Source organism: Heloderma suspectum, chromosome 9 (genome assembly GCF_057233095.1).
Source record: "Heloderma suspectum isolate Gila_16-S chromosome 9, 16-S_ref, whole genome shotgun sequence".
Classification (NCBI taxonomy): domain Eukaryota; kingdom Metazoa; phylum Chordata; class Lepidosauria; order Squamata; family Helodermatidae; genus Heloderma; species Heloderma suspectum.
The window spans coordinates 27,068,862-27,091,068 of NC_139466.1; the positions used below are offsets into that span (position 1 = coordinate 27,068,862).

At 47.7% G+C, this 22,207-nt stretch overlaps 2 protein-coding genes and 5 non-coding genes across 8 annotated transcripts in view; 1 reads left to right on the forward strand and 6 right to left on the reverse strand.

The window, feature by feature from the left end:
* The window catches only part of MPP1 (MAGUK p55 scaffold protein 1), a 46,307-nt gene extending 41,079 nt beyond the window's left edge, over window positions 1–5,228 (forward strand). Inside the window, exon 12 of the mRNA XM_084813963.1 lies at window positions 526–5,228. Coding sequence (XP_084670089.1) covers window positions 526–702 — 177 coding nt within the window. The 3' untranslated portion in view covers window positions 703–5,228. The remainder of the gene's footprint in view (window positions 1–525) is intronic.
* Window positions 1,543–18,932, reverse strand: DKC1 (dyskerin pseudouridine synthase 1). 2 transcript variants are annotated; one of them, XM_084813962.1, is made up of 15 exons: window positions 18,898–18,932; window positions 17,054–17,118; window positions 15,807–15,893; window positions 15,207–15,298; window positions 13,934–14,118; window positions 13,736–13,800; window positions 11,567–11,693; window positions 11,091–11,221; window positions 9,227–9,370; window positions 7,761–7,881; window positions 6,115–6,233; window positions 5,329–5,435; window positions 4,907–4,970; window positions 3,953–4,111; window positions 1,543–3,464 (listed from the first exon to the last, which is right to left on the reverse strand). In XM_084813962.1, the coding sequence occupies exons 1-15, from the start codon at window positions 18,911–18,913 to the stop codon at window positions 3,390–3,392; spliced, it is 1,557 nt and encodes a 518-aa protein (XP_084670088.1). In that variant the 5' UTR covers window positions 18,914–18,932; the 3' UTR covers window positions 1,543–3,389. The 2 variants fall into 2 exon arrangements, 1 of the variants encoding a protein (XP_084670088.1); XR_014784836.1 differs by having other exon boundaries at window positions 2,345–3,464; window positions 5,333–5,435.
* On the reverse strand, window positions 5,665–5,741 carry LOC146338524 (small nucleolar RNA SNORD83). The gene has a single exon (XR_014784901.1). It is a non-coding gene; the product is annotated as a small nucleolar RNA SNORD83 (small nucleolar RNA).
* On the reverse strand, window positions 6,544–6,790 carry LOC146338525 (small nucleolar RNA SNORD17). The gene has a single exon (XR_014784905.1). It is a non-coding gene; the product is annotated as a small nucleolar RNA SNORD17 (small nucleolar RNA).
* LOC146338526 (small nucleolar RNA SNORA36 family) lies at window positions 10,916–11,049 on the reverse strand. The gene has a single exon (XR_014784904.1). It is a non-coding gene; the product is annotated as a small nucleolar RNA SNORA36 family (small nucleolar RNA).
* Window positions 11,308–11,382, reverse strand: LOC146338527 (small nucleolar RNA SNORD83). The gene has a single exon (XR_014784902.1). It is a non-coding gene; the product is annotated as a small nucleolar RNA SNORD83 (small nucleolar RNA).
* Window positions 12,630–12,863, reverse strand: LOC146338528 (small nucleolar RNA SNORD17). The gene has a single exon (XR_014784906.1). It is a non-coding gene; the product is annotated as a small nucleolar RNA SNORD17 (small nucleolar RNA).
* Window positions 18,933–22,207: the final 3,275 nt, after the last annotated feature.

The following is a 22,207-nucleotide window of genomic DNA, read 5'->3' on the forward strand; positions in this document are numbered from 1 at the left end:
TAGCATTGAGACATGCAACTTAGCTCTGGGAGAGCAGGCAGGTTTGTTTTAGTTTTGCCCAACCCATCTCCTGTAAGGTATGAATGTAGAGCATGTGAATTCCTTGGTCCAGTTGGTAGTGAACAATGGACAACCCACTGCCCACTGGTTGCTGGGATCCTTGCAAAAAAAATGCTTGGTGACCTTGATTTGATCCAGCAGGACACACCCAGGATCACCTAACACAGGATGCTTTTCCTTTAAGTGACCCCGAATATGTACTCCTGTTTTACAAGTTTAAAGTGGACCATGCAGCCTCATAAGGAAAAAAAAAAGCAGCAGGTCATACCAAGACTGATTTACCTTGGCTTTTTTTTAAAAAAGCCATATAGTTTGTGACTTTGCAGGTGGCGCTGCAAAATCAAGAGGTTGCACTTGGGCAGTAACTTTTCCCATATTTATCCAAAGCCCACATAATGTCAGGAGCTTGGGTCAAATCATAGCATTAGCAATGCAAGATTAACATCTCCCTCCCCTCCTGTGCAGTCAGAAACTTTGCAGCAGCTTCAGAAGGATTCAGAGGCCATCCGGAACAGATATGCCCACTACTTTGACTTGTCGCTGGTGAACAACGGCATCGATGAGAGCCTTGAGCAACTCCAGGAGGCCTTTGACCGTGCCTGCAGCTCTCCGCAGTGGGTTCCTGTTTCCTGGGTGTACTGAGCTGGCCTGGTGCTGGCAGGAGTAACTCCCAGAAACCCCTCAGCACAGCATGTTGAGGACACGGAGGGTCACCCATTTCGCTGCTGTATGTTTCATCCAATGCACAACCCCTTAGCCCCTTCCTCAGAGCAGCTGTTGCTCTGTTACTGCCAGGGCAAGAGTCCCATACTTCCAGCTGCAAACACTCTTGGAGAACGTGTTTGTGGCCTGCAACTATTGTCTGATAGCCCACACACCTGCAAATTTTGGCAGCAAATAAGGATAACCCTTCTGTAAGACCAGTGTCTTCGTAACTGACACTAACAGCACCTTCTGGGTGAAAGCCATAAGCTGTGAATGTTAAAAGGGGGAGCAGAATTCTTTCTATTTTAGACCAAACAAGTATATCCTCAGTTTAGCCTTAGGGAAATGGTTATTTTCTTTGCAGCGCTTGGAATAAAAGGACTCCTCCTTTTGATCACACATGCACCTCTGCTCTTTTAAACCCCCACCCCCATCCATGTTGCACATTTAAATTTCTAAGGGATGATGCTTTGAGTTTTTGCACCCCAGCTCCTTCTATTGCAGGAGGGACAGGCACATTGCTATCAGCATCCCTATTTCCAGGTGTTTGGGCTCAGACAGAAAAGGGTGTGGCTGTGAAGAATATACTCTTGGAAGCCAGAGATGCAGCTATCTACTTGTAATGCAGGGAAGAAACAATCCATAATCAAGACATAGCTTGACCTCTTAAGCACCTGTACAGTGTACCCTGTAGTGATGATCCTGACATGTTCTCATGAGTTAGGGTAACTCATCTGTTATATGCAAGAATGGCCTATCGTTTTTGCCTCTACCAAGAAACATTTAACAGGGTGACTTTGTTCCGCCCCCACCTACAAGCACACCTCTGGCGTGCGCTCCTCCAGCAACTGTCCACATCTGACACAAGGTCAAGCCTGACATGTAATAAGCCTCATGTTTTTGAGGATGCCAAAAAAGAGCCAATGATGTGCAATAGGGACCTTTGGTTGAGTCCATTACAGGGAAAACAACAAGCAGCAATAAAGCGTGTTAAAATGTTGTGTGACTTCTGTAGCTTATTGTACCACACGCACCCTCCTCAGTTTGAAAATAAAAGGCTGGCAGTAGATGGACGTAAGCGTTTAGATTTGGTGCTAACCTCAAGAGCAGTTCCTCTTAGTGAATGCATACTGCCCACCACATCTTTGGGAGGAATCCAAGCCACATTAATAGAGCAGTTGCCCCTGCAGATCAGCACTGCCTGGAATAAGGCAGGCAGAGGAGAGCTCGAAAGTGTTTACGCCATCTAGGAAACCACACTCCAGTTAATTCTACCCCTGCTATACTCTTCACAGCTCCTGCTTATGACACTTCAACTCTGACCTGGGCAGTCAGCAATATAACATTCCTTCCATTTAAATGACAGTAGTGTGGGTGGAACTCTGTCCCCCCTTTCTGAAAACCTGAGCTTTGAATAAATAGGCCTGGTACTGGTAAAACAGGCAAAATGAGTAACGTGATTCATCAAGGAAAGCAGCACAAATTAAGCCCTACTCCTACAACTCAAGATGCAAACTTAGCCCTAATCCCTTCTGCAGCTTCTGCAGTAGTGCACAACAGGGAAAAACAGTAGCAAAGCAATGATTTGTAATCTTTTAATATATAAAAAAAAGGAAGAACTGACCCTCTTTTTAAAACCAACTTTGGTACTCTGCCTAGAAATGGAGAGAGAAGACAACAGGGATGGGACTGGACTACACTACTCTGCCCACAAACAGTGATAGTGTGCAGAGCCCACCGACCTACACCCTCCCCAACATATACATGTGAGCACAGGGATACAGACTCCCCAAATCTCAACTCAAGACTGCTTCGCCTCAGGACAGGCAAAAAATCTGGACATAAGGCCATGTCTCCTCCTCACTCTGCTCTTAGGATCAAACGGGCCAATGGGCCAACTTCGCTTATGCATTGCTTCAGGCTGCCTTTTCAACTGGCCCCAGACAGATTAGGAAAATGCAAGATGATTTTGATGTACAAGGATATCTGGGACTAAACGAAAAGGAGCTTGGGAAGAACAGATTAGGGATGTGAAACCCCCAGCATGTCCAGAACTACAGCATGGAATCTCTCTAGCAAAAATCAATATTTGTTTTAAAAACAAAAGCAACAGAAGGTGGTACCTCGAGGGGAAGATGTTTGAATTTGTTAACTGTAAGGTCAAGGCTAGCCCAAGGAGGGGACTACAAAAGCATTAAAAAAATTAAGCATCTGTCTGTGCAGCCGTAACAGTTCTCTCCTCTTCACATCCCTACCAACAGACAAGCTACTGTGAGCATTCAGCAGCAATCTGACATTCAAGCAGAGAGAATTGTAGAGCAAGGAGAAGGGGGTAGGAGAGAAGGGAGATGGATGGCAGTGCCAAGTCAAGGGCATCCTTGCATTAGGATGCCTTCGCAAGCTCCCAGCAACTCATGTTCCATTGTCACCAAGGGGCCCGTTTCCTCCAGCTATCCTTAGAACAGGACAGAGGGGGCTCGCCACGCTGACCCCCAAACAGTACATTAGTTTGCACAGCAATCAGGACAAGTCTCTGCACACTGATCGGGTCTGCGCTTTTGTTAAGGCCTTTGGACTCCTTCCTGTACTGGTCCAGGCCTCCTGCTCTGGATGGATCTGGCTGGTTACTCTGAACTCTCCTCTGTTTCTTCTTGTTTCTTCTTTTTCTTCTTCTTCTTCTTCACACTCATGTCACTGACCTGGGAGAGGAACAATGGAGCTCAAGGAAAGAGCCACATCCCTTCCGCTACCCTCCAGAGGAGCTAGATATTCTATGATACTCAGTATTTCTCCATCCCTTCCCAGAAAGGCCAACTACAGAACATGCAAAGCTGGCTCCAGGCTACTGCAGCCAAGGGCTTTACCAATATGCCACAACTACAAATAATGGGTGTAATTATGAAGTCTCCCCCTTAATACCACACCAATTTGGAGGCTGACTAACGCACAATTTATTCATCACCAAGTGATGACTTGCTTGCGTGACTTGCACTTGCAAACAGGCCACCAGAGAGAAAACTTGTCATATCACCCAATGTTTTTCAGTGGGCCAAGTTCACATATCCACCTCTCACCAAGTGTATAGCAATTAAGTGGTGTGCACATAGGAATGAAAACAGGGATTTTGCTCTTTTAAGTGTGCACGCCAACAGATTCCTTGTTACCCAGACACTATGGCAAGGCCTACCATTTCCGTTAGCTCCCCGCTGCTCTCGGCAGACTCCATCTTCCTCTTCTCTTTCTTTTTCTTCTTCTTTTTCTTAGCCTCTGCCTGCAGCTCTGGAGAATCTGGGGGAGACGAGGCTGCCGCTCCCTGTTCCCCATCATTCTCTAACTCTCTCTTCCTCTGAGAAAAAACCAGAAACATCAGAGAAGCTCTGACCTGGAAAGGATACTCTGCAGGGAGTTCTATTATGGAGGGCGGCGGGCGTGTACACACATGCCGTTGCTTTTGCTCCTTTAAGGTTGTCCTCGCTGCAGTTTCAGAATCAGAGGAAACCTACAGCTTGTGCAGAAGGTCTCAACTGTTTGGCACTTGCTCTGTGTCCAGAAGCATGGACACAAATGAACACAATGGTTTCAAACTGTTTATATTGTTGGAATCAGTTACTCCCGCCGTGCAAAGGACATTTACGAACTGCTTTAGGGGGGTGCTATCTGCTGCTTGAGAAAGGAGAAAATAAGGCTGCCCACCCAGCAGCAGGATGCTACATCCTTTCATTTTGACACAGATGAACTGGCAATAACTAGAGGAGCAGCGGGCAACCCCTGGTAGGACCAGAGATCAGTCCACAACTGTGTTACCCTACCCTTTTTCTAAGGCCAAAATGACACAGGAGAGAAGAGAGGCAGCTGTACCACTTGTACACATAAACCTTCACAGAAAGGGTTTAACTTCTAAGGTATGGTGTGGGAGCCAAAACATTTTTTGCTCCCAGTCTCACGTACAGGCTGTTGCATGCTATGACAGAGGCACAAGATGTTAGCACCCACACCTCATGTAAAACGTTTTTACCTGTAAACAGTCCCCTCCACTCCAATCCTCCTCCCTCAAACCCACAAGATGACTAAGAGTGGGCTCCAGGTGACTCCACCTCAAACAGAAACAAGATGCTGATGCACAGCCCTGAAACAAACCAACCTTTGGGGCCCTCTCTGGCACCTCTTGGACCACCTCCTCTTCTACCTCTTTTCTTGCAGCAACCCTGGGAGGAAAACAGGAGTTCACTTTGCATATTTCAGCCAGAACTCATTTATATTGTGTACAAGCCCCTCCCGATCTGCCACACTTTTATTCTGGAATGGAAGCACCCAGTTATGCGTGATGTATGGAAAGCTGGTAAAAAAAACACCCACATGCATGGGGGCCTGGCTGCAGCTTTCCGGAGCTTCATATAGCAGGCTGACTCCCTCTAGAGCCACAGAAAGGAGACTAGAAAGGGATAACTGCCTGCTCAGCCCCACCCAGCATAAATGGCACCTCCCCGCCCTCCCTTTTTCGGCACTTTGTAAGCCCAAACCAGATTCCTTCCTCTAGACCGTGGCAGCAGTAGCAGACATTACCTACTGTAATCCACGTAGTCCTTCCTCCACGCCTGTGGGGTTTTCTCATTGGGCTTGCCATGTGCATCTAACAAGCCTTGCTTGATCATCATCTTCTTCTGAGAAGCCTGAGAGAAGAATAAGCAGGAGGTTCAACTTCCATATACCGTTAGCGGGAGAAGACGCTTGCCACAAGGCACAGCCCTGTGTGAACAGACCAAGTGGCTGTCTCACCGCTGCTACTTTCATTAACCAGAAGGGGCCCTGGCAGCTTTAAAGACACATACACACACAAGCAAAACAAGACTGCTCATGTACGTTGAGGCGCCCCTGTTCTATATGCCCAGTCCCTAGCAGAGCCATCAGTCTTGGGTGATAGATCTGCGTCATCTTTGCACAGAGTGCTCATGAAGTCTAGTGTGACATCATCTGGCTCGCTATGGAGAGATTCGGCAGCAAAGGCTGCAACTGGATTGGCTGGGGCTTCAAACTCTTCCAGAAGTTAACAAAGGCAGCCTAGGTTTTTGAATGGAGAAATACAGCAGCTAGAGAGGGGAGCCATATGGACAGCTTTTGACACAATGCCAATCAGCAAGCGTTAAGTGGAAAGCCAACACCCAAGTGAATTAGTTAATAAAGAACACACGTCTGGAAGGCTGGGCAACCCACGTGGTCCCTCGCAGCACAACAGAGTTCTGTGGCTCTGCAATACTGCCTGGCGAAAGGAGACACTGAATCAAGCAGCTCTCCTCCAGAATTTGCTACTTCTCCATAGAGGCAAATGATCCAGCCCCACCTAAGACTCACTTTTGGGCCAAGACCCCATTTGCGAGGGTAGGTGTCTCTTTCCATGATCACACGCTTGATCTTTGCCACCACTCCATGGTCACAGGTCGAGATCACTGCAGTTGTCATCAAGGCAATGGCTGAAGGAAGACCCAAGAGGAAAAACTGCACATTCCAAGGCCTGACACATGTAGCCACCACCCAAGTAAGGCTTTTTACATCCCTTCCCCCCAGTGCCCCTGTTCACCTTTGAGGCGATTCTCTTTAGAAAGCATAAAAGATCTTTTTCCTGACGGGAAACATACCCATGTGTGCAAGGAGCAAGGAAAATGGGACAGTGGTATGGAACACCTGCTAAAACCCCAAACTGTACGGGAACACTTAACCTCATTTCCCCATATCCCCGCACTCGGTACTTTTGTCATTAGAGAAAAGCACATCAGGGCGCGTGTGATCAGACAGTTTCATTCTTCTTGGCTGAGCCAGAGCCCCATAGCAAGGGGCTTTGGCCCCGCTTTTTCTGCCCAGCACTGCTGGCAGCCAGCCAAACATCCCCACGGCCCCCAGTAGAACACTGGAAGGTTGAAAGGTGTCCGGAGGCCACACAACATTGCGACCCTAGAACAGGAATCTGAACGTGGCAGGAAGGGCAGAGCAGCAACACTCAGAGAATGGATAAACTTCATCATCACTTCGCACGTAGCCCTGAGGAGGTGCAGGTGGGCAGGAACACTGAAGAAGCCCATTCCGCAGGATGGGCAGTTCACACAAGTCTAGTCCGTCCTAAGCACTCTACTTATGAGAACCAACAAAAAAGACAGGATTCATCAGAGAGCATGCAGGTTAACAGATCTGCACTCTGGCCTAGATGAGCAACCACAGCAAGATGCAAGACAAAATGGGCCTGTAAGTTTTCCCTTCCTAGATATAGCTGTCTGCCTTGTACTGGACAAAAGAAATATTTTGCCAATAGCCAAATACACAGATCTTCCTATTAAGATCTGCACATTCTCTCTCTCTCTCTCTCTCTCTCTCTCTCTCTCTCAGCAAGAACACATTTCTTTTGCCCAGTACAAGGCAGATGGCCATACCCCATAAAGGCCAACTTACAGGACCATTTCCACTTGCATCTTGCTCTGGTTACTCATCTAAACTAGGGCGCAGATCTGTTTGAACACGTATGTTCCCTCCAATGAATCCTGTGACATGCTCTGTCATTTTCTTTGCACTTTGTAATCATTTTTTCTGCTAAACATACACAAATAAATTAAGAGTACAACAAGAACACTATGATTTGATTTGCCAGTAGGTGTCCCCATCGCTCTGTTTACAGTAGCAGCCTTCATAACAATATCAACTAACAGATCACAGATACCACCCCTATGGTAACCGCCGGCCATTCTAGTACCTTGGAAGGAATCTGCATGCACTTCACAAAGAAAAGCAGTGATGGAGAAGAGCCAGAACAAGTCATTCCAAGTCAGAACATTTCAGTAAAGGAAGACTAAAGTGTGGTAGTAGAAAGTGTTTTCCCAGAGCAATCAGGCATGGAGAAAACAAACTCAGCCTAACATACCAGTTATTCTGGGAAACAATCCCATGTTACTAGTCACATCAAAGCAAATTATGGGAGGGACCAAAGCTCAGTGACAGAGTCCGGTTCTAACCTGTGCAGATAGCCTCTCCTTTTGTGGTGATCACAACTATTTCCTGATTGACCTCAATGCCATCTTCATACCGCAGTAGGCCAGGCAGCATGATTTTCGCACCATAGCAAATGGCGTTCACCTAAACAGGCAAGCAAAGAATCGGCACCAGAATAGAGAATTTGAGGCCTGCGCAGTAAGAGATGATGACTTGAGTATTTTCATCAGGGGTGCACAACACACAGCTGCGCACACATGCGCACACCAATGATCCTGAAACGGATTGCTCTTTCATCACTCCTAGCAGCAGCAGAAAAAGAGCAATCTGTACGAAGTTCTTTGGGGGAGGGAGCAAAGTACATGTGGTAGTGGGAAATTCAGCAGCGGTGCCCGCATATTGTGCACCCCTCTGGCTTACTTCAACAGGTATCAGAGTACAACTTTATTTTTTACTGTTTTCCAATTAACATGCTCGAAGATAACAAAAATTAAATCTCACTATGGTGGTAAGAAAAGCTCCATATTGGACAGCAAAACTGCATCATTAATACTGTTACCACAGTAGGGTTAAAACAGTTTATTAATGGTGCCCCTGATTAATCAGGGTGCAGATATTTCATTTCTTAAGATGTTTAATAAAAGTATGTACTAAAAACTGCAGACAGCAAGAGCCATCTTAGAACAATATTTGAGAGAACGGGGAATGTTGCTAAGGGAATGCCTGCTGCAACACTCACACACACACATCATTTAAAAACCAAGTATGATTTTCTTTTCTTTAGAATGTTTTCCGCACTTCCAAATGTAATCAATTAATAGACTAAGGGACCAAACCGGTGGCCCCTACACACTATCTGAGGGGCCATATGATAGTTGGGATCCCTCCCTCCGAGGCTGGGGGGCAGTGCAACAACTTTGAAAGGAGGAATCAGAGATCTGACCCTCCCTCCCCCTTGCAGCCTCTACAGAAATAAATGCACCAGCTATCCTCTGAGGTCAGAAAAAATCAACCTCAAGAGGGGGAAGGGGGGGTTCTGGTGGGAGGGCACCGGAGAGGCTACAAGCTATCTGAGCCTCTTCCAGGCTCCTTCCCTCCCCGTTTGAAGTGCTGCTGCTAGACGGGTGAAATAGAGTGCCTAGCAAAAAATGCAATGATCAGAGGATAGGGGCCCAAGATCATCTCCAACACTCCTCCTGCCCTGCTAGCTTGAGCCTGGCAGGGCACTGGATACATGGAAGCCTCCAAGTTCAGAGCCTTCCAAGGGCACAACCTATAGGATTGTGCCCTAAAAGTGACACAAGCAATCAACTAAAGTTTCTTTAAGCAGCCCTAGCAAGTACCAATACTAAATCAGTATCTGCAAACCCAATTACGGACTTGTTGCAATTCTGGCCTGGGAGCAACCACCAGTCACTTTCCTTGATGAAACTGACATAGCTGCAGCAACTGACTGTGGAGCCCTCAGGTGCAAGTCGATGGAACTCACCGCACTGTCCTTCATAACCAGCCGCTTGTGGGACGTCAGCAGCTTCTCCAAGGGGAAGATCACTCTCCTGAGATATGTCTCGTCCTTGTTGTTGTCATACTGCCACTGCGCATCCAGCACATCATGCATGGTCACCATGTGGTCCTAGAAGCAGACACCACCCCCATCCCAACATATTAGAACTTCTGCTAGGAACACAGGAAGCTGCTTTATATGAGGTCAGACTGAATTGTCTACCGTCACTGGCAGCTTCCCTCCAGCATCTCAGGCTGCTGTCTTTCCCTTAACCTGCCATCTGGTCCTGTATTGACTGGACATATCAGGGATTGTACCTGCGAATTTCTGCATGCACAGCCATGCACTCTCCGACTATGGCCCCTTCCCAGCCTGCAAGCCACCAGTCAAAAGGACTGGGCAGAACAACATGATATGCCCACATTTTGCTTTATGCCCAGAACAAGCCCTGGATCAACAAGAGGAAGGTAGCTGGGACATATCCTGCAGGGCAGGTGAGCCAATTTACCATCTTACTAGCCCCACTTGGGACTGTGTTTAGCTGCCTGGTTGGGACTGTGTTTAGCTGCCTGAGAAGCTACTCCAGAAGCTGGAGCTGGAGCTGGAGCTGGAGCTGGAGAGAGAGAGAGAGAGAGAGAGAGAGAAACCACTTCCAGGCTGCTTACTTGCTCATTTGAGCCAAGTGTGTGTGTCTCCTGGAAAGGGTCTTATCTGCCTGGCCCTGATGCGGGGCGGTGGCAACGCTGAAGTGGGAAGATGCCAAAGGGGGTCCTCCCCTTTGTGGTGGACGGAGGGGCAAGGACCACCCTCTAAGAGCCAGTGTGGTGTAGTGGTTAGAGTGTTGGGCTGAAAGCTGGGAGATCCAGGTTCTAGTCTCCACTTGGCCAAGGAAGCACACTGGGTGACTCTGGGCCAGCCACAGACTCTCAGCCCAACCTACCTCACAGGGATGTTGTGAGGATGAAATGGAGAGGATTATGTACGCCGGCTTGGTTTCCTTGGAGGAAAAAAGGCGGGATAGAAATGCAATAAATAATAAGATTGGGTCGATTGGGTTTTGATTCTAGGGTTATCCAAAGGTTGTTTAACCCTTGTATAACCCATGCTGGCCAGGTTCACATGACACAACAAGCCATGGTACACACCCACCATGGTTTGCGTATTCAAAATGGTGGTCAGCAGATGTCGTGAAGCCCCACAGGATAGTTAACCCATGGTAGCTTGTTGTGACGTGCAAACAGGCCCAACGAGACAAATAAGCAATATCTGTTTCGCAATTCCATGCTCAGCTACATCCTTTCAAGCTCGGCAGTTCATAAAATCTACACATCTTCTTATGAACTCCCAAGGACTTTGAGAGGCAAGCCATCCCCAAGTGAAAGGAGCCACCTGCACTTTTTTCTAGGACAGGCTGCTTCACGGAACTCGGCAGAAATCCCTCACAAGGTGAGCATCAACCATTAAGCGGTCAGCCCTTCCCTGCTCCAGGGAACTACTGATGACTTTGGAACTTGAGCTCCTCTGTCACAAAAGAAAATCGCAAGAGAGGAGCTGCAATCCAGTTTCTCAGAGCAGGCATGGAATGAGCCGACATCAAGCTATTCAAGTCCCCAAAGCACCAGCGGACATGTGTCTGGGACGCCATGCAATGAATCTCATAGACCTGCCAGGTAATTTTGTGGGCTGGGAGAAGGAACTGGCAGAAAAGCAAAATTTCCCACCTCTGATGTCTCCCAACTACTTATTGTCCCAAAGTTTAATTACCAGAACAGGGGCAGCAATCCTGTACTGAACTCAACACTTTGGGGAGCGACAACCATATGCTTACAAGGACACCCCCATGACGCACCTTCTCTCCCATGACCCCAGAGCGCACTCGCCGGAGCTCCTGCATCTGACCTCCAACACCGAGCAGTAAGCCCAAGTGTACACACAGTGTCCGGATGTAGGTCCCAGCTTCACAGCTTACCCAGAAGATACCTGAGAACAGGTCAGAGTAGAAGCAGTTGCCAAAGTTAAAGAGTTCTATGGTATGTAAGAGGCTGAACAGAACAGGCATCAGCAAGAGCCATCAGAATTGGGTGATAGATGTAAGTCATCTTTGCACTGTGTGCTATGCGATCTGTTTTACATCATTTGGCTCAGAAAACACCGTAAACATACTAAGAAAACACAAGACTGAAAACCTTGCCAAGGCACAGATCTGATAGGCCAGGGTACAGTGAAACAAAAAAGGGAGGACAGGGACTGGGGTACAACTTTCGGTTTTAGCCAGTAACCAGAGAGAGCCACCCGCCCTGTTTTGAATAGGAAATATTTCATTACCCAATCTCCTTTCTGGATCATATTCTACTAATTTGCTCTCATAGATGGTTCGGACTCTCAGCTGTCTCTTCACTGCAGCAATGAGCGGGGGCCGCTGGAAGAGGGCACCTGTCAGAGTTTCTATTGCCTACGAAAGGAAACACACCAGCAGATACCACCTTGTGAAAAAGCTCAGGCCCAAACAGCAGCAAAGGGGTAGGGAATTTCAGCTATTCCCCAAACACACCAACCCCCATTTTTATAAATGGTTTATAACACAGCCATCACACCAAGAAATCTTAACTATGATTTGAAGTGATGCCTGAATTGACCAGCTAGCAGTCTTTACATTGCTTTCAGGGGCAGAAGTGAATTCATGGTACTTTATGCTCAGAAGACAAAGTGGAAGTAGACAAGTTGGCACTAAACCATGGTTATTTATTTACTAGATTTGTACTGCTGTCCCCATTCTCCAGGCAGCTCACAAACCAAACCAAACTTTGAAATAAAACATAAAGCAATACTAAAACGTGAACAAAAATTAAAACGCAGACTTTATACCAATAGCCCTAGACTATAAGACGCAAGTTAATTAAAACTCGGGGTGAATAAAAAGGACTTCATCTGGCACTGGAAAGACCATAAAGATGGCACTAGGCAAACCTCTCCTGGGAGGCTGTTGCATATAGGGGGGGGGGGGTTAATTGAAAAGTCCCTCTCCCTACTGGTTATTTGCCTCACTTACTGTAAGCCATGGTTTTGTGTAATGTCTGATGGAGCCAATGCCAGCAATTCTGTGCTGCTAAACCGATTTGACCGCTAGCCTCTAAGGGCTTCACTTTTGGCTATCAAAGAATTTAGTAAACTCCAATTGCTGTTTGAAGTTCTGAGCTTTGATCTATTGCCAATTATGCACAGCTTTTCAAGTATCTGCCCCTTCTGCAGTGCCCATGAATCTGTTCCCTGCTCCTATAGACCACTAAATCAATCCCATTTTAGCTGCCTAGGAATCTCCAGGGATGACAACAGAAGCTTCAAGGCCAGTGTGGGACAGAGGCTTATGGGTTCTGCCATGTGACTATAGGCGGTCAGAGTATGTCATTTGTCTTAGTAGAGACCAAGGCCCAAACAAAAGGGGCCTCAGCCCCACTTGCTCTACATCCACTCTGCAGGCAGCAACACCCACAACTGCCAGCAGAATGCCAGACAGTTGGCTGGAAGCTGCACAACACCAAGAACCTAGAACAGGAATCCAGATGCTGCAGGAAGGATGGAAGAACAGCACTCAGCAAATGGATAAACATCTTCATCACTCCGCTTAGGATGTAAGCCCACAAAGCAGCCCCTGCTCCCCTCCAGGCAGACAGTTCTCCGGAGCCACAGAATCACAGCCCAAAGCATTCTTTCCACCGAAACTGTGGTGATTTGAACTGTAATTTACCACAAATAGAATACTTCCAGAGCCAAACATAAAAACTGCAATAGAAAGTAAAATACGCACATTTCTTGCTCAGACTGCACAAGTGTGGAATTTGGCATCAGTGATGAATTGTTCTTAATTACAAGTTTTAACTCTTATAGGAATTGCAGGCAGCGTCTGACCACATTGCAAAAGCCAGAGGGGGCTATGTGCAGAACTGCCAAATTTATTTATTTATTACATTTATATCCCTCCTTTTTTCCTCACTGAGGAACCCAAAGTGGCGTACATAATCCTCCTCCTCCTCTCCATTTTAGCTTCACAACAACAACCCTGTGAGGTAGGTTGGGCTGAGAGTCTGTGGCTGGCCCAAAGTCACCCGGCAAGCTTCCATGGCCGAGTGGGGACTAGAACCCGGATCTCCTGGCTCCCAGTCCAACACTCTCGCCACTACACCACACTGGCTCTCAAAGTCTCTGCTTCCTCCTTCCCCAGCCTTATTTGGAGCAGAATTATACAACATATGGAAGTCTGTGTAACTTGCATAATTTAAAGCTCCACACACTATCACAAGAACCGTATTCCACTTTATAGCACAGTTATATGGCCCTCTATGGCCACTTAGTATGCACTGATCTACCATCATAGCACCCCCACCCCAGTTATATCTGTTACATGGCTTTACTGTCCTTATCCACATTTGCACTCATACCTACTCACACAGGATGGCAGCAGGTGAAACTTAAATTTCCTGCCTGGCAGAGACTTACCCTTGAAAGCTGAATCTCGCTCTCAATTGCATTGTGCAGCCGAACGATGCCCACATACTCTTTGCCTGGAAGACGACAGAAGAGTAGTAAAGGAGGCCACTTCAATTTTAATGTTCCACCACCATGCATGCGATCCTGCAGTTTCAATGCCTAATAGTGCGCCATCATTCTTAATATAAGAGAAAGCAGACGCCATACCTGCACTTTGCTGAGACTTGACCAAGCGTGTTGCTCGCTCAATGCATACAATCAGGCACCCGGTCACCTTGGGGTCCAGTGTGCCACTATGCCCGGTTTTCTCAACCCGGAGGATGCGGCGGATCCAGGCCACGACCTCGTGGGAAGAAGGATTGGAAGGTTTATCCAGGTTGATGAAGCCCGTCCTAGGAGAGAACCACAGTGACTGCTACCAAACATCTCTTTAAGTGTCCATTCTGCTTGTTTTTCAATAAAAGCTGAATCTATCTTAACTCAAACCTTCCAGCCTACAGATCAGCAACTAGGGACTTCAAGCAGGACACAGGGTCCATTATAATGCCGAAAAGCAACGTTAGCTGTGGCATAAAGCACCTAATACACATTTCTGCTGTGGCACCCCAGCTGTGGAATGAGTTCCCTAGAGAGGTTCGCCTGCTGCATACGTTGCCCTTTCAGGAGCCAGGTGAAGAAGACCTTTTTATTTTCCCAGAGTTTTAGTGTTATAGTCTTTTAACTTTGCTGATTTAAATCCGTTACTGTATTTTAAATCTCTGTATTGCTGCTGGGTTTTATTCTGGTTGTATTTTTATACTGTAGATTTATGCTTTTATATTTTATACCATTTTTATTTTGTACTTTGCAGTTTTTATTTTTGTGAACTGCCCAGAGAGCCTCGCCTATTGGGTGGCGCAGAAATGTAATAAATAAATAAATAATAATTCTGAAAAGATGAGTCAGCCCATGGCTATACGAGCACACCTCCAACCCTTTTACACCCAGCCTGACCCTAGTCTGTGGTTTTCTGCTAAACACTTTCTAACCAACGATCTACTAGATGGTAGGGTAGATGGCATAGTGGCAACTAGGTCATAGGGTGCCAAACAAAGGCATGCATGGATTTAATAAAGAAATCGCAGTAACTGACAACTCTGAAATGATCTGACAACATGATAGTCAGTGGAACAGATTTTTCCCCAGCATCCCCAACCCAAGGGTTCTGATATAAAGTAATATACTAGCAACCAATGTCTTTTGAGCCAATTTGCACATAATGCGAAGCCACCGTGGGTGAATTTCCCCACAGGGCTTCTTGTTGTGGCACTAGCCGTGATTCTGAAAATTCAAGCTGTGGCAGGGGCGTGCCACAAGTTGTTGTGATGTGTGAACCTGTTTCATTACCCTCCCCTGCACTCACTCCAATTAATAAGTTCCATAACAAAGTGGCAAAAGGAAGACAAGGGAGAATGTACTGTTAGCTTCCACATGACCTTACCTTACATATTCGGTAATTTCTCTTTTTAAGGGATTACAACCGGAAGGAAGGGGTGTGTAATGTGCCGTCCTTACATTCAGCTTGTCAAAATTCTACAAAATCCAAAGCAAAACAAAAGTTATACACTATTTAGAGGTGCTCTGGAGTGCTTGGGTTGGATATGAAAGTACTCATCCATCCACAGAAGGACACCTTTGGATCCCATCCCTTAGTGAAAGACTAGGTAAACTGCTTGGCTCTAAACACTTATTCAAGTGTTTCTACCCATCCCTTATTTCAGTCTCTCTCTGTAAGGATTCATTTTTATTTCACAAAAGCTTGACATCTAAAGCTTCTAAGAAATATGCACTGAGGTGCAAGTTCCTCAGCCCTTTTAAAGAATGGAGGAACTGGCCAAGATTTGCTCTCAGCCAGCAAAACTCACAACTCACTTTTCCTTACCAACAAAATTAAGGGCATATTTAATGAACAACTTTAATGGAATTTTGAGAACCAACTGTAACTTGATTGCTTTGGTTGAATTTTTAAATCATAAACAGTCTAGATGTATATAAAATAGTCGGCATTAAAAAAACTGTTCACTTGCACTGTCCCCTTTACCTTCAGGAGCAAAGGCCACTGTGATGTGTCCAGCCGAGCCACTCTGGATTCAGGCTTGATAAGGAACTCTTCCGAATACTGTATATCCTGGGAACAATTGAATAGGCAGATTAATAACTGGGATTGCCAGACAAAGACTGCTTGCTGCTTCTCTTGCAATCAAAGACTGTCCTCAAGACAACCTGGTTCTCAAAGATAACAAGAGCAGAAGCACCACCTGATGGTAGACAAATTAGGGCGCAATCCTATGTCCGCTAGACAGCAGCTAGACAGCCATAGGATTGGTTGGTTTCTCGGAACCGACCTTGGAGCCCGCACTCCGAGGTCGGTTCCAAGAGAACTGCCTCCCCGCCCCCTCTGCCTTGTAGGCGGCGTGGATGATCCCCAAGCCCCATGCTCGCAAGAGTCCCAGAGAGGGGCAAAAGGGGGCATTCCTGGGGGCAGGGAGTGCCAGTACGATGCTTCCTATGCATCAACCAGCCTCCCCACCCCACGTTCCGACATCCCACAGCTAGACAGCCGAGATTGGCCATCTAGCCACAAATACAGGGTAGCTGGAGCGCAGAGGAGGATCCCCTCCACGCTCCTCCTGCCATGCATTGGATAGGTGGTCACCTCTGAGTTCGGAGGCAGCTGCCTATCCGGATAAGATTGCTCCCTCCCTCATTAGTGCCTTCTAATGAGCAAGGAGGAATTCTGAGCAAGTTTACTGCATCTGCTGTAGCCCACGAAGCAGCACAGCACGCTTTGCTCCCTCTGTTCCTTAGTTCATCAGGAAATGTTTAAGTTACAGTATGCTCTTATCTAGAGATGAAGAGAAAATTATTAGGGCTGCAGTCCTCAAGCTGCTGAGTGTTCTCTCACTGCACTCTGATGTATTTATTTTTATAAGAGGGAGAGTGGGGTCTGCTGCAAGTTAGAATAGAGAATACCATCAACACTACCTCCTGTCCAGAATGCCCATACACAACCAAGTACCAGTGCAGTTATTAGCTGAAGTTATAACTAGGAGCGTGCACAGGAGAAGGTTTGCATGCCAGTGGAGAAAAAGGGAATAGGACCAACCACCAGATATACCACCTATGCTCATCTTTGTACTGTGTCTTTGATGGAATAGCATCTCCCTAAGAAATGCACAACTGAACAGCATTTCTATTTGGCAACATCCACAGAGTAGAAACAAGCTTAAAACATCTTGCTCTAAATTGATAGCATAGCAAGCAAGCTAGATCACCAGTCAAACTCACAGCAACATCTTCATCGGGCAAAGACCTCTTTTCTTTCTTCTTCTTGTGTTTCTTAGAAACAGAGCCTATGGAAAGACAAATAGTAAAAAATAGCATCCCTACAATGAACTTGTAAGCAGAAATAACCTTAGCAGCATTTACTGATTTACCAAAGCTTACCTAGAGTTAAAAGTTTGATTAATGTTTAGGTAATTTACTATACAGGAGTTTTTACAGAAGAGTCTTTATTAGCCGGGGGGCGGGGAGCTGAGGTGTAGAATGGCAGTACAGAAGAGTAGGACTCACAACCGCACACCATTCCAGCTGTAATGTAACTAAAGATGTTAGGCCCAAGGGGAAATGGAAAAAATTGAAAACATGTGGGGTGTGTCTATTTTTCTTTTCCAGTTCCTTGGAAAAAGCATATCTGCTGAAGAAAGAAACTGTCCCTTAGCAAAATGAGGGTGGAAAATGACTGATAGTTTATTGAGAGAGTGACAGTCACTGCCATGTCTGCTTTTCTCTCCAAAAAGTCCCTGTTCAGGCCTAATCTTCTGTCCTCCATTACTTCAATTCCAACCTGGTCTTCCCTGAGCTGAGGTATCCAAACTAATGTTCTGAGATATCAAGCAGGGGAAAGCTACGGCTATGACTACTTGCCAACATTATTTAACACTTTCAGGAGCAGCACAGAATTACCAGGAGCTGCACATGATAAAGGAGCGTGCAAACACATGTGAGAAATCGAGAGCATGCAGAGGGTAAAAAAGTCACCCACACAGGTAGTGTGAATGTTACTACAGCCAGCTAACCCCTGTAACCAAATGCTCATGCAACTAATCTACATGCATAAGCTGCATAATGTCTAAACTAAAGTTTTCAGTGGCTGCTTCTTTCTCAAAAAGCCACAAAATGCTTCCCCCTCCGCTGGCCACATAATGTTAGGAGTAGCTGTTGCAATCTTCCACGTGTTCCCATTCCACACATTAGTTTGCACAAAGAAAGGCAGATGAGAAATCTTTCAAAATGTTTAAACAGGGACTGCCACAAGGTAGGAAATTAGGGAATGGGGCAATTCCTCTACCAAACCCCTAAGACAGCGCATTCCCCAAGGAGCCCGCTTTGGGCAGGCCTCTTTTGCCTCCTAGGCCTTCTTGCAAAGTTTTGTAACATCCCACAAGGCTGATTCCTGGAAGGAAAGGGGACCGCCAGTGGACAGTTATCAAGGAAGGAAACGGGCACCAACCCCTCCTTCTGCAAAGATATGGCTACCTCTGAGCCTGCACAGAGCCCATTTCCACCATGCCATGCTGCTGCCGGTGCACAGTTAGCGAGGGGGACCGAGGGCCTAGTAATAACCCCTTCTTCTGCAAAGGTGCAGCTCCCTCCGAGCGTGCACGGGGCACATTTCCACCACGCTGTCACTGGTGGACAGTTAGCGAGAGAGGAAAAGGGCACCGAGGGCCTAGCGCTAACCCGCTCCTTTATGCAATCCCTGCACTGAAGGGACGACTACCTCTGAGCACGCATAGAGCGCATTTCCAACACGCTGTCGAGGAGCCACATGTTCCCCTTCATTTCGATTTGAGGCAGGGCTTCCAGCTCTGTGAGGTTAAAGCTTCCTTCCTCTCCGTCCTCCCGAGCCCCGGCACCTTTTCTTTCTTTCTTTCTCTCTCTCTCCCCCCCCCCCCCTCCGCTATTAACTACCAGCCTCCCCAGAGGACTTGAGTTGGAGGAAGAATTCTCCTCGGGCCAGAGAAGGCTTCCCTGCGCCTACGAGCCACCGAGGGGCTAAAGCCACGCCGCCCGCTTGCCTCGGGCGCCGCGAGCGCAGCCCTGCCCCGGAGCGCGCGCTCCGCACCCACCTGGCCCGTCCGCCATCTTGCCCTCGCCACGCGCTGCCTCCGGGACGCGCGCCCTCCCGCCAGCCCGCTCTGGCCGGAAGGGGCCGCTCCGCCCACTTCCGCTCCCTATCCCGACAAGCAGCGCGCGCCGCTCCCTATCCTCTGTGGGGGGAGGGGGCGAGAGAAGGGGAAGCTGAGGCGGGGGGAGAGGGCGGCCGGAACTTCCGGTAAAGAAACAACCCACAGAGATAGGAAAGGATAGACAGACGCATATGGTGGGGAAAGGGAGAGACTCAGAGGCGGAGAGAGGGAGGCGGGGCAAGCATGAATGCATTCTATATGGTATAGAAACAGTGGAGGCTGGTGGCTCGGATGTCGGCGGGGCAGCGCATCCGCTCTGCGCTTCAGTCAGAGCCAGCCAGGACTCTGCAGGAGCTATCCGCGGTGCTAGCCCCGTTTTGGGAATAGGGCTCAGCGCCTTGGATAGCCTCTGTAGAGCTCTGACCGAAGCTCGACGCGGGGTCCCCGCCCCGCTGGCATCGGAGCCACCAGCCCCCACTGCATGCAAATCCCTGTTTGGTTCTTTATTCGCTCAGTCGCTTCCGACTCCTCGTGACTCCACGGACCAGCCCACGCCAGAGCTTCCCGAGGGCCGTCGCCACCCCCAGCTGCCCCCAGGTCGAGTCCGTCACCTCCAGAATATCCTCCATCCACCTTGCCCTTGGTCGGCCCCCCTTCCTGTTGCCTTCCACTTTCCCTAGCAGCAGCATCTTCTCCAGGGTCTCCTGTCTTCCCATGATGTGGCCAAAGTGCTTCACATCAACCCTGAGTGCTCATTGGAAGGACAGATACTGAAGCTGGAGCTCCAATATTTTGGCCACCTAATGCGAAGAGAAAACTCCCTGGAAAAGACCCTGATGCTGGGAAAGACTGAAGGCAAAAGGAGAAGGGGACGGCAGAGGATGAGATGGCTAGATAGCATCACCGATGCAATGAATATGAACTTGAGCACGCTCCGGGAGAGAGCGCAGGACAGGAAGGCCTGGTGTCCATGGGGTCACGAAGAGTCGGACATGACTGAACGACTGAACAACAACAACAATCCTTCCCCCAAGTGAGCAGTCTGGCTTTATTTCCTGGAGTATGGACTGGTTTGATCTTCTTGCAGGCCAAGGCACGCTCAGAATTTTCCTCCAGCACCACAGTTCAAAAGCATCTATCTTCCTTCGCTCAGCCTTCCTTATGGTCCAGCTCTCGCAGCCATAGGTTACTACGGGGAATACCATTGCTTGAACTATGCGGACCCTTGTCGTCGGTGTGATGTCTCTGCTCTTCACTATTTTATCAAGATTTGCCATATAACTCATAGAGTTACGGTATTGGTAGACTGACACATGCCTAGCACGGGCGTGAAAATCGTTGCAAGGCGCTTCTGCTTGCAAGAAAGCGGCGGCTTCTGCGGGTGGGGAGAGACCTGAGGCAGCCGCTGTGCTAGACTGACCGTATTTGCAACCTGAGGCAGGTTGCAAAATCTGATCCAGCAGCAGCAGAAAGTGACCGGGTCGGGGAATAATCACCCGCTCAATACAGGGTAGGCTGGTGGCTCCGATGTCAGTGGGGCTGTGCATCCGCCCTAGGTTTCAGTCAGAACCATACAGAACTCTGAAGGAGCTGTCCGAGGTGCTGAGCCTATTTGGGGGATTCGGCAAGACACCTTGGATAGCTCCTTTAGAGTTCTGACTGAAACCCAGAGCGGATTCACAGCCCCACTGACATCAGAGCCACCAGCCTCCACTGGTTCTATAGCATTTCTTGTTGTTCAGTCGTTCAGTCGTGTCCAACTCTTCGTGACCCCATGGACCATATCACGCCAGGCCTTCCTGTCCTGCGCTGTCTCCTGGAGCGTGCTCAAGTCCATATTCATTGCATCAGTGATGCTATCTAGCCATCTCATCCTCTGCCGTCCCCTTCTCCTTTTGCCTTCAGTCTTTTCCAGCATCAGGGTCTTTTCAGGGAGTTTTCTCTTCGCATTAGGTGGCCAAAATATTTGGGCTTCAGCTTCAGTATCTGTCCTTCCAAGGAGCACTCAGGGTTGATTTCCTTTAGGATTGACTGACTGGACCTCCTTGCAGTTCAGGGGACTCGTAAGAGTCTTCTCCAGCACCACAGTTCGAAAGCATCAATTCTTCGGTGCTCAGTCTTCCTTATAGTCCAGCTCTCACAGCCATATGTTACTAGTGGGAAAACCATAGCTTTGATTATATGAACCTTTGTCGGCAAGGTGATGTCTCTGCTTCTTACTATGCTGTCTAGGTTTGCCATAGCTTTCCTCCCAAGGAGCAAGCATCTTTTAATTTCATGGCTACAGTCACCGTCTGCGGTGATCTTGGAGCCCAAGAAAGTAAAATCTGTCACTGCTTCCATTTCTTCCCCTTCTATATGCCAGGAAGTGATGGGGCCAGATGCCACGATCTTCATTTTTTTAAATGTTGAGTTTCAAACCAGCTTTTGCACTCTCCACTTTCACCCTCAGCAAGAGGCTCTTTAGATCCTCTTCGCTTTCTGCCATTAGGGTGATATCGTCTGCGTATCTGAGGTTGTTGATAATTCTCCCGGCAATCTTAATTCTGACCTGTGATTCATCCAACCCGGCGTTTCTCATGATGTACTCTGCATATAAATTAAATAAGCAGGGCGACAATATGCAGCCTTGTCGTACTCCTTTCCCAATTTTGAACCAATCGGTTGTTCCATGTCCGGTTCTGACTGTTGCTTCTTGACCCTTGTACAGGTTTCTCAGGAGACAGGTAAGGTGGTCTGGTACTCCCATCTCTTTCTGAATTTGCCACAGTTTGTTGTGATCCACACAATCAAAGGCTTTAGCATAGTCAATGAAGCAGAAATAGACGTTTTTCTGGAATTCCCTTGCTTTCTCCATGATGCAGCGAATGTTGGCGATTTGATGTCTGATTCCTCCGCCTCTGATGTCTGATTCCTCCGCCTCTTCGAAACCCAGCTTGTACATCCAGTAGTTCTCAGTTCACATACTGCTGAAGCCTAGCTCGTAGGATTTTGAGCATAACCTTGCTGGCATGTGAAATGAGCGCAATTGTGTGGTAGTTTGAACACTCTTTTGTGTTGCCCTTCTTTGGAATTGGAATGTAAACTGACCTTTTCCAGTCTTGTGGCCACTGTTGAGTGTTCCAAATTTGTTGGCATATTGAGTGCAGCACTTCAACAGCATCATCTTTTAGGATTTTAAACCTATGAACCTTTGTCGGCAAGGTGATGTCTCTGCTTCTTACTATGCTGTCTAGGTTGGCCATAGCTT

Excerpts from the sequence above, each read along its gene's own strand:
- DKC1 (XM_084813962.1), bottom strand. Across the intron at positions 11,694-13,735 it reads GCGAGATTCAGCTTTCAAGG|GCAATAGAAACTCTGACAGG; the intron begins GTAAGTCTCTGC and ends TTCCTTTCGTAG. Across the intron at positions 4,971-5,328 it reads GACTACGTGGATTACAGTAG|GGTTGCTGCAAGAAAAGAGG; the intron begins GTAATGTCTGCT and ends TTTTCCTCCCAG.